This window comes from Maylandia zebra, linkage group LG15, assembly GCF_041146795.1.
Source record: "Maylandia zebra isolate NMK-2024a linkage group LG15, Mzebra_GT3a, whole genome shotgun sequence".
Classification (NCBI taxonomy): domain Eukaryota; kingdom Metazoa; phylum Chordata; class Actinopteri; order Cichliformes; family Cichlidae; genus Maylandia; species Maylandia zebra.
The window spans coordinates 18,962,373-18,974,448 of NC_135181.1; the positions used below are offsets into that span (position 1 = coordinate 18,962,373).

Here is a 12,076-nt window from a genome sequence, read left to right on the forward strand (position 1 = left end):
AGCCCCCCATCCCAGCCTCTCTACTCTGTTTGCTTTTAGACCTTTTTATCTCAATTTATTTAAAAAACGTGTCACAAAAGTACAGAAACTGTTTTTATAAGAACTTATATTTACAGTTCAGTTCAATTTCAGGTAGTTTACAGAGTGAGTATGTTCATTTATAGTTTCAGGACACATGTTTTAGTACAAATAAAAGTACTTGTGCCTTTTAGTTTTTGTTTTTATTTCATTTTAATGATTTTTGTGAGTGCACAAGATCTTTTTATTTTTTCTAGTCTAGCTTTTATTTTAATTCCAGTTTTTTTTACACCTTGTTTTAGTTTTGTGTTTCTTCAGTGGAATTTAACTTGGTTACTTACATGTAACAAATATTAATCAGTATCAATCTTACAGCAGCAGCTCAACTGGCTGTTATTATTAGGTTAAAAATGGCTAAACATCCTAATCTTACCTCTCACCTCATCGTGTTTCAGACTCAGGCTTACAAAGGGGTGGACAGGGATCCGTACTCTGGTGATGTGGCCAAGGTTGCGAACACCATGAAGAAGGAACTCGGTTTGGGCCCCATAGATGGAGAGACGCCCAACAAAGCCTGCGGTCGAGTGCACTCCGGAATCCGAGACCTTCACGAGTCCTCTTTCAGCCTCTCAGGTGAGCTCTAATAAAATCGTCCTTGATTATGGTGACGTTACACCGAAGTCCTCGATCAAATTTAATAGTCCGTACGTGTTTTTCCTTTCAGGGTCTCAGGTCGACGACCACATCCCGAAGAGGTCCTCGGCTCGGATCCTGGCCCCTCCCGGCGGCCGCTCCAGTGGTATCTGGTAACTGCTGGTGTTGGAGCTTCATCCGTCCGAGCCGCCGTTTTTTTGTACATTTCTGAACAACCAGAAAAACTGCACTGATTTTCAATCACAGGATAAAAAGTAAAGATGGCAAAAAAATTTCAAGCACGCGTCTGTGATTGGTGACGAAACGCCGATGATCAGAGATTCTAATCTGTGTCTTAATTGGAGCGACTGCTCTGATCGAAGGGCTGTCTCTGGATTTAAATTGTTCTGCCAAAATCGAGCTGATCATACTAACTCTGATAAAGTCCGCTCATTATCACCCTGCCTGTATCGTAAACTGTGAAATGTCAAAACCAGTACAGTTTTTGATGGTTAGAACTGAAGTGATGCCGACCGAATTATTTAAAACTGTATCTATTACACCCCCGTCTCTCACACGCACACACACACACACACACACACACACACACACACACACACACACACACACACACACACACGTACACTGTAGACACCATAGCTTTAGACTCATGTGAAGATGTGTGTGGGTCCTGTTTGTGGTTACACCGCCCACTCGGCGTCCCGCTGCATCGTGGGTTCCTCAAACAGTGTTTTTGTTTTTGATGAAATGCGCCGTGTGGTGATGAAATCCAACTGCTTCAAACACCGTGTCCTCGTAAAGATACACTCTCTGAACATCCCCGCGCTCTCACTGCCTCTGACTCGGTCACATGTCCCAGAAACATTCCCACCTCACCCGCAGTTATTGAAGAACTCAGCCTGTGAGCTTAGCTGGGATTATAACTTTGGCCCCAAACCTGGTCCACTGTCCTCGTCTCAGGGGTGTCTGTAGAGCTCACAGAGTGCATGAAGGGAACAAAAACATGTTATTTAACCTTCGAGTGACTGAGTGGAGTCATTTATGTGTGACCTTGTTGTATTTTTTAATTATGAAAATGTTTCCTTCCAACTTTTTATTTATATATTTTTTTACAGAAATGGGTGCGCTGAGGATAATGATATTTTTTAACATTAAAGGCTTTGATTTAAAAATCATTAATTAATGTAACATCCATGTCTTTGACTGTGGGAGGAAGCCCACACAGGCACAGGGAGAACATGCAAACCACACAGAAAGGCTCCAGTTGCCCAGGGAATCTGACCCAACATCCCTTTTTTTCTCCCTGTGAACCTGTGGTGTAAAGTAATATCTCATACATGGCAGAAACAGTAGAGGCATGATAAACACAAATAGATCCACTATTAACAAAAAGCTCTCTTTAATAAAATATATGATCATGACTTGATCATACAGGTTATTCAAAGGTTTTTTTTATAGTGGCCGAGTCCAGTCCGGTGATTCAGTCACTGAAACGTCTCAGTCGCTTGAGGGTTAAACACAGAACATGAAGGTGTGGAGAAAACTTAAAAATACTCGTTTACTCCAGGACGTGACTCTTGACTTACAAAGCTGCAGTTACTCTTTAATTATGTCCCGTAAACATGAGTCCGTCAGTACATCCTACAGCCTTTCTGCGACTCTTATTGCTCTCTGGGTCGCAGGTTCAAATAAATGATTAAACCAGCGTCTGAACATGACTCAAACTTGAGTCTATTTTCAAGCATTTAAGGCTCTGTTAGAGCAGCAGGATGCTCTCTGTGGCTCTGACTCTGACTTTCTCTTTTTATTAGACCGTGAGCTCCAGCACAGACGCTCTGTAGTACACAGTAATAATAAAGGATACGTTAATAGCAGGAAAAATGATAGTAAGGGCAGCTTCTTAGTGAGAAACGTCAGGTACAAGAAAAGCTACCGTTGTGACTCTTTGAGGCAAACAAGTAAAGGGCACATTTTGGATTATGTTGTGTGTCAGCTCACTGAATATTTTCTGTGCATACTAACGAGCCTTTGCACACTTTTCACACTGCAGTCTGAACACACACCAAATAACTGAGACCTCAGAGTGAGCAGAAATCAAAGAGTGTTGCTGAGACTGAGAGGCACGTCGTGGACCAGCTGTAGGAACATACAGCGAGATGTTTCCAGAGCAGTGAGTCTCCACAGAGCAGGACGATTGAGCTGCACAGGCTGACGATAAACCACTACTGATCCTCTCATTCCTGCCTACCAGTATTATATTTATACATGATCACGTCTTGTTGTCCGTGCACTCTATATATTTAGGATGTTTGTTTTTCTATTCCTGTTCAAATGTGCCAACGTGACTCACCTGTGCCACACCGACACCCATGCATGAAGAGCACCACATGAACAGGTGAGGAGGAGGAGTGAAGCTCCCCCCGATCACCGCAGCTTCACACAAACTGGTGCTGTTTTTCTACAATTACCTACGACGACGGCGTTGTTTTACTGTTGGATGGTTTTGTTGTCCTGAAGGCGCTGTGGCGGCTCAGTGGCTGTGCGTGTTTGTAGATTCTCATTGTGTTGGGAAGTGAACGTGTTGAATCTGTAAGTGGCTGCTTGTTTCTTACCACAAGAATAACAGCAAAAGAATAAAGTGAGAAAAAAGGACAAATCTGGGTCATGTGTTGTTTTTTATGTGAATGATTTAGGTCAGAGTTGTGTAAATTAATTCACAAGTACAATAGAAAGAAAGAAATTTCATTCCTGAGATTTCAGGGATACAGGACCGTAGCCTACATGTATACATAGCATAGCATAGCATAGCATCTTTATTTATAACGCACTTTACATCCAACAATGTTGACCAAAGTGCTACAAATATAAAACAGAGAGGAAACAGTTTAAATTACATATAAAATATCTTAAAATTAAAAATAATATAATTAATAAGAAACATATTAAGAGACATCAACAAGTCCTGCTGTGCTAAATGCCAAGGTAAATAAATATGTTTTAAGACGTGATTTAAAAACAGATAAGTACATAGTTACATAAGTACAAGAAATGAGCACATACTGTACAGAACAGGAGCGTCTTTATAAAACATGTAGTTCATGGGCCAAAGCCAGAGGATCCGGTCAGGCTCACTGGGTGCTTTTGAAAAATGTGCAAATTATTAAAGTCAGAAAAGCACAAAAACTGTTCCTGTGTGAAAATATATGCAGTTTTAAACTATTTCATCTGAGCTTTTGCATATATGAGCACACCTTTGTGCTTTTGCAGATGTATGAAGTTTAACACAGGTGTAATGAGAGTGTATTGAATTTTGTATGTTGATGTTTAAATATGACTCTTTTCAGAGTGTACATCTTTACCATAACTACTTTTGTCATTTGCCAAAACAGAAAAACAAAGATGACTTTAGTGTTAGTAACATTATTATACTGTGTTTTGTTTTGTTTTTGTCAGGCGACCCAGGATCCCTGAGCAGTTATAGACTTATGTTACTTATGTATTTTTGGTGTTGCTCCCCCTTTTTCTCTATGCTTGTACACATGTGTGTGTGGGTGGCTGTGTGTCTGAGCACTCGTTTATAGGAGCCTTCAGGCCTGGTGGGTGTGGCCCTGCTAGGAGACTGGCCACACCCGAAGCCACGCACCTGCTGCTGATCAGGCCTCGTCGGGGGAGCTACTTAAGAGAGTCTTGGAGCTCCCACCGACGTGGGATCATTCCGTGAGACTCCATGTTAGTCATCCTGTTGAGCTGAGTTAGTGTGTGTATGCCCGCGGTTATATGTGTCCTGACGGCTGCGTCTATTGTGTCCCCAGGAGAAGTGTGGAGCGCCAGACAGCAGCCAGCACGAGGAGTGCTGAGACACGGGAGCGGAGAGCACTGAGACACGGACTGGTCACGGAGAGACACGACACGGGAGTCAGGGAAAGCACGGGGATTTATTGTTGTTTTGTTCCATCACTGTAAATAAACGCACTGCTTGTACATAGAGCACCGCGCCTGGGTCCTCCTTCCCCACACCCCCCACGGTTTGCCATGCCAAACCGTGACAGTTTCTTTTACTTCTTTTGGTCTTAATAATCATTGCGTGAAATTCTGACATTATGACAGCCCCATATAAATTTACAAAATGACTGTAATAAACTATTTTCTATACCTTTTTATTCAAACAAACAACAGGAGGACCCGCTTTAATAGATAAAAGAGAAAGGACTAAACTTTATTTAAAAAACAAACAAAAAAACCCCCATCATGGGCCCAACCCACATACTCAACTCTGCTGCTCAACCCACAAATGTATTTTTCTAACAAATGCTGGAACATTTAAGGGGAAATAAACAGGCCTTCCAATGTTATAAGATTTATTGCCAAGAAGCATTGTTACAACAACGGAATAAGCATACAAACACAAATTTCCTTACTTTCTGTGTCAACTTTATATTTTTTACTGATTCTCATCATTGGGAAGATGGTATGTTTGTACTGATTGTTTTCTTATTTGGAGTACTATCTGGAGTATAAATTACCACTGTGGTGGACTGCCATAAATGGACCTGAAGGTACTTCAGTATCCACAAATGTGCTTCAGAGGACAGAGCTCAAGGCAGATTGTCTTCAAGTACACACAGAGTCAAAGTATGGGTCTATATTTAGTCTTTTAGTTCTACCTGCTGTGACATAACATGTGACAGGAGTCCTCACCCAAATTGCTGCACAGTGCCATCCAAGTATGTGTGAACAATAACTTATGGGGTCGGCATGCAACACACTGGAACAGAAACAACATTTACATGGAGATATGTAGAAATGGCATCCAATAATACTAGTCAATCTACCTGTTGTATGGCTGTCTGATCACATTCATCTCACAACCAAACATCAACAAAAAGACAAGTTTATATGCTTTCACTTTTCTGTTCTAGCCTTAATGTCTGAATACATGTTGGTTTTCTGTAAATCTCAGTAAAGAAAATATTTTAATGGTTGAAATTCACTCTTAGTGTTGAACATCAGACACACTTTTTCATTTCGAAGTTGTTTTGCACATCAGTGTGTTGTATGTAAACCTGATAAACTGCATTCTGCCATCATGACAGCATTGGCGTCATCAGCTGATATATAAAGATGTCCTGTTGTTGAGTCAGATACAACACAGTCGCACCTGAGCCAGGACGCCCAATCTCCTTTGTGTCATTTTTAGGTGAAGTTAATTCAACTGGTGAGTCAGACCTATCAAAACATCTGTTTTAAAAGTAGAATTACTGATTTTGGATTTTGAAAAAGTATTGGATTGTAATAACTCAGTGTGAGAATATTTATAGAAGTAAAAGTCCTGAAATCAGAATCATGTTGTTGCCTGACTAAGAGCTTCATCATGAGCAGATTATCAAAGGTATCAAAGGCGTTAGTATACCATTTGTAAATCTTGCTACCCTACATGTTGAAATGAACAGCTTTTGGGGCTGTTGGGCCTTTAAATCCTTGTAGCTTAGTTTTTTTTGTAGCTTGGTTGGATGGTTGAAGTGAGTGAAGAAGAAAAAGCTATTTGGATAAATTCAGAATTTAGTTTTGTGCTATAAATCTGTGCAATGTGTGTAACACTGAGTAATGCTGTGTCATACTAATGGGCCATGTTGTCGAAGCTTCTCATGTTTTCTAAAGCTTGAACATCAGACATAAGTTTCCTTTTGGGAGGTGTTTGTACATGGGTGTGTTGTACGTAAACCTGATAAACTGCATCCTGCCATCTTAACAGCATTGGCGTCGTCAGCTTGCTGTCAGGTGATAGAATATATAAAGATGGACCATCGCAGATTCAGAAATAACACACAGCGAGGGTGTCCAATATCTTTGGCACCATTTTAGGGTAAAATTGCTGAAGCTTTTCATGTCTTCAAAAGTTCAAATGTCTGACAGACACCAATTTTGGATTATAATGAGAAACTGAAGAAGCCATTTATTCTAAAAAAAATTATTTTTTAGAATAAAATATTTTTTGTAGTATTTACATGTAAAACAGTCACATAAATCACAAAAGTCACATAATTCACTGATGCTCATTTCTACTCTCAGTTTATGTTACTCTTACAGTGTTATTACTCTTACACCACATTAGTGTTATTGTTGACTGCATTGTTTTTAATAAATAATACTTTTGCACCTTTCAGAGATAGATACTTTGATTATATGTCTGTGATCTTTCTGGCATTGTTTACTTTTGGTGTCACTCTTCTGTTTTCACAAATGGATTTTTAAATCCAAATCCTCAATACATTTCAGCTTGGGAAACACATCCATCCATCCAGTTCAGAGTCACAGGAGCACTCTGTCACTATCCCAACCGCGCTCTTTGACTTTGAGGACTGTGACGAGGCTGAGAAAGCAACACAGCAGAGACCTGCGCATCTGCAATTCAGAACCTGTAGAGGAAACATCACCGAGTAAGTAAAGGTTCTCACGTCCACGACTTAATGGTCACTATTTGGCCTAATGTATACTGAAGCTACATCATTAACCCAATGACACATTTCCACAAGTCTTTGTCCATCTGCATGAGCTAATAAATGTTCCAAAAATGTTATTGAACCTTACAGGAAACCTTATGCAAGGTGCAAGTAAATAAAAAGAAAGTACTGATGAATGAATAGATCAGAGGGAGGGGTGCAAGAACAACTAAGCCAAAGCCATTACTATTGTTCATGCGCTTTCAATAGCTCGCTTGAACGTTTAGATGACTCATTGTCATGTCATTGATTCTAGCTGCTCATTTCCTGATATTACAATTGAAAAGTAAGCAGTAAAAAAACAATCTAACAAAAAGACACAAGATTTTTTAACATGTATTCATGTATACACCACATTTAACTCCAAATAACCAAAATGTTTCTATCCTCCAGGTGAACCGAACCCACAGAGCTCCACAGCTAAAAGGCAAGCATCAAGTTAGAGTCTCTGAACATCAACACTACCTTCAGGTTAGTTTACTGTCAGTCAGATTATAAAATAAGCCACTACTTTGACTGAGAACAAACTTTAACTAGGCTGACAACGAGTTAACATATGTTTGATCACCTGGGTTCTCCATATCTTACATGACAATTTAGCTCAGCACTCATCTAACAATGTTTCAGTGCATTGTTGTAATAACTGTACTGTGTTTGTGTTGCAGACTGAGCATTGACCAGGACAACACAGATAATCAGGCCTAACAACAGCAGAGGAACGTCACCATGGCTCATTTAGAACCCACAACTGAAAACTTGCGTATAGCTCATCTGAACATATGCAGCCTTAGATATAAGATTCCTTACATTCACTTCTTTTTAACACGTTATGAAATACACGTGCTAGCTCTCACTGAAACTCATTTAGGCACAAGAATTAAAGACTCTGAACTAAAAATAGATAATTACAAGTTGTACAGATGCGATAGAAAACATAATAATAGTAACTGGTATCGAGGTGGTGTAGCTCTCTATGTTCAAGATCACATTCCAGTTAAGAGACACGTTTTCTCAAATCTGTCTAATATAGAAATTATCTGGGCTGACATTTACCTGCCACATACCAAACCAGTTTTAATAGGATGTTGTTATATATCAAAAAAATCCGATTATAAGTATCTTGAAGGCATGGAGATATCAGAGAGAGACCGAACAGAAAAAGACATTCTCTTGTTGGGTGACTTTAACAAGAATTGGGCTGAAACCAAAACAAAAAAAAAACCAAATGGAAAAAAAAAACAAAAGGGCAAAAAAACAAAAGAAAAAAAAGAAATTGAGTCTTTTTCTGAAAGATGTGGCCTAAAACAGATTGTAAACTGTCCTACCAGAGAAGAAAACTGTATTGATCACATCTACACAAATATTCCAGAACTTTGTCACACTCCTCGGTCAATTGTCACAGGCTGTAGTGATCATAATCTTGTTTATGTTGATGTAACAGAAAAAAAAGTACCCCAAAGAATAAGCATTCAGAGGTCATACTCTGAGTTTGATCAAAACAGTTTCATTCAGGAAATTCAGAGAACATCATGGAGTGAGGTAATGGAAGAAAAAAAACCTGAGAAGGCTTTATCCAGGTTTATTGAAATCTTTATGCCAATAGCAGACAAGCATGCTCCATTAAAGAAGATTACAACCAAGGATCATCCTAATCCGTGGTGGTGGAATGACGACTTAATACAGTTAATACAAAAGAGAGATGAAGAGGGCTTCACAAGTAAAGAAGATCAAAAGAAGATTTCAAAGATGTTCAAAGACATAAAGGAGACATTTCTCTTTAAATCTGAGGAGGCACCTAAGGATCCAACAAACATGTTAAATGTGTTTTTTCTGTATTATAATGATGAGCGTGCCCAACAAAGGCAGGAAGACCTGCCTTTGTTGGGGTCGAGTGAATCTAGGCTCAATTTTGAGATAGTTAACGACAGCAAAATTGAAGATTTGTTAAAGTCACTCCCGGGGTCTTTGACTCCTGGTACAGATGAAATAGATGCTAGACTGCTAAAAGTTACTGCTCGGTACATCTCTGCTCCCATACGCCACATTATGAACCGTTGCATTGACTGTGGTGAGTTTCCATCTCAGTGGAAGAATTCCAAAATATTACTAGCTTCACAGAGCGGAAACGCTGATTTCAGGCCAAAACATGTCCTTCCTGTTTTAAGTCAGATCCTGGAGAAAATTCTGGTGGAGCAGATGAGGAAGCACTTTACTAACAATAATCTGTTTGCTCAGCATCAAAAAACTCTTCACGAAATGACACAAGACTTGCCTACAGAACCTAACAATGGTGCAGAAGGAGCTCAAAGAATTCAAGAAATCAAAGAAGGATTAAATTCCTTCCTTGACACAATCAGTCCTGAAATGCTGATTGACAATTTAAAATCAAATAACTTCTCACAAGAGGCTGTTACTATGATGAAAAGCTTTCTCTCTGACAGAAGACAGAAAGTGTACTACAACAGCTGCCCTTCTCACTGGAGAAAAGACTGTGGGCTTCCACAAGGAAGTTGCCTGGCTTACTTCCTGTTCTCTGTTTATACAAATGACCTGAAACACCTTTTTAATCATATCTTCAGTTGTTATGGAAGGCAGTTACTTCATAATACATCATTCAGCTGATACCTATGAGGAGTTAAAGAATATGTGGAGAAATGAATCACAAGCCCTGAGTCACTGGATAAAACAAAACAAGGTGGCCAAATTTATCCAGGAGGTAATTGATATTCATCAACTCCTCAGATCAACACTGCACTTGAATGTGAATCAATTTTTTCACATCCAATTTTTAGAAGTTGTAATGCAAAACGAGCATATCTGCAAGAAAATAAAAAACTGCTTTGGTATGATCAGGTAATGTTCTGTCTCAGGGGAGGTGGGTCATTTTATTCTTTCATTAGTGCTCTCTCAATAATAGGACTGACGCCGATGTACCATCCATTGCTGACCACACACACCTTGGTTTTCAAGTTGCTTTTGCTAGGATGTATGTTTGAGTTATGGTTTGCTGAGCATTTTGATGTTAGCTTAGGTTATGACAATCACTTTGTGAGTGTCTCCTTGTTCATGCTATGACTCATGTTTTTGTGTTTTGTTTTGTTTTTTCACTATTTAACCCATCAACACAAATAGTTTGTAAATGAGTGAATTTTTATTTTCTGTTTTTCTGATGTTGGCATTAGAGATGGCACGATACCACTTTTTTATGTCCGATACCGATACCGATATCATGAATTTGGATATCTGCCGATACCGATATGAATCCGATATAGTGTTTTTTAATCAACAAAACTGTTTTTTTAAATATCTTGCTGCATTTTGTATAAGTTCATAGTCAAGTTTAAATAAACAACAGCACTAAAGCTATTCTGTTATACCTGTGTGTAAAAAGTACACTGCGCCCAAAATATTTCATAGTTCAGCAACACTGATCAATCTAATAAACTTAAACCTGCTCCATCCTTCCTATTCTGGTATTTTAAAGAGTACTTAGCAGAAATATTAAGCAACCTAACTAATAGGGTTGCAAACTACCAGCAAAAAAAAATAAAAAATAGGGAACCACCCTCCACCCTCCACTTTGTGATGCTTAATCGATGTAATCAACTTTAATTTGATGCAGTGTGAAAAAAAAATGCACAGAAATAAATTATTTTTTCAAGAATAATTAAATAGATTCAACATCTTTCTTCAACAGAATTGCAGACTGCACAGATGGTACTTTCCCAAAGGAAAAAGTACTATAGCTTACTAGGGTATATTAGACTTAACAGTTACTATATACAGTAATTGACTTCTATACATTTTACATCAGATTAAAACTTTGGGTGTAAGATTCAGATAATTATTTATTAAAAGCTAGACATTTTAAATGAGAATAAGAAAGAAAAGTATGTCTTTGTGCCCCCTTTTCCCTGTTAATGCCCTATCGGCCCCCCTGGCTAAACTTTGCTAGATCCGCCCCTGCACAGTTACCAGCCGTCAGCTACGTAGAAAAAGATCCTCGAGTAGAAAGTAATATTAAATAAATTCTAACAACAGCTTATCAAGCTTAAACGTGCTGCTGTTGTTCAGCCGCTGGTTTCCTCTTTCTGGTGCAAAGTGGGCCAAAAGCAAACAAGACAGACGGACTCGCGACAGAAAAGCCGATCAGCTGATCATTAAGCAGTTTCATGAAGTAGCGGCAGGAGAGAGAGAGAGACAGAGACAGAGAGAGAGAGAGAGAGGCAGTCGCTCCATATATCAGTTGTTAAGCTTAACGTGGGAATGCTTTACAAACATTCAGAGAGGAACTTACACACTTGCTTTACTTCTCTCTGGGATAACTTCCTCGGAGATGAAATGCTGGTTTGGTAGCGAGACTACAAATACACACAGCCGCTGTATCACGTGACCACACTGCTCCGACGTGCTACGGTTATGAGACGAGTTACGCCATGTCGCAAGTTTTGTGAGGTGCTTTTTTGATATTTAATGGATCGGATTACATTTTTTATTTCTCGCCGATATCCGATCCAGTAATTTAGGTCAGTATCGGACCGATACCGATACGTAATATCGGATCGGTCCATCTCTAGTTGGCATACTTGGGTTTGTAAAAGTTATTTTTTTCAGGTTTCAGCTAAACTGTGGTTTCTTTTTCTCTGTAGTTTTGTTTTGTTTTTTTGTTTTCTCTGAACTCCATTCATGGTCTGTAAACTGGCAATAAAGGATTTAAAACTTGTCCAATGATTACACGAGTTGTATTCTTCTAGAACTTAACATCATCCACGCATCCAACAATGGCTCAGAATTTTAAAACAGAGAAGTATTAGGAATATTTGGTTTTTAGTTCATGGTATTTGAATATGCACAACGAAATGACATTTTGATCCAGCTAGCAGGGATATCAGGTGCAAAAGCAG

At 39.1% G+C, this 12,076-nt stretch overlaps 1 protein-coding gene and 1 long non-coding RNA gene across 2 annotated transcripts in view; both read left to right on the forward strand.

The window, feature by feature from the left end:
* Positions 1-3,328, forward strand: part of LOC101477555 (dihydropyrimidinase-related protein 5) — a 29,164-nt gene extending 25,836 nt beyond the window's left edge. The window contains exons 13-14 of the mRNA XM_014414543.4: positions 474-651; positions 743-3,328. Of these exons, the coding sequence (XP_014270029.1) occupies positions 474-651; positions 743-828 (264 nt within the window). The 3' untranslated portion in view covers positions 829-3,328. The remainder of the gene's footprint in view (positions 1-473; positions 652-742) is intronic.
* Positions 3,329-5,805: 2,477 nt separating this feature from the next.
* LOC143412652 (uncharacterized) lies at positions 5,806-11,329 on the forward strand. The gene is made up of 4 exons (XR_013093158.1): positions 5,806-5,887; positions 6,949-7,109; positions 7,566-7,643; positions 7,838-11,329. It is a non-coding gene; the product is annotated as an uncharacterized LOC143412652 (long non-coding RNA).
* Positions 11,330-12,076: the final 747 nt, after the last annotated feature.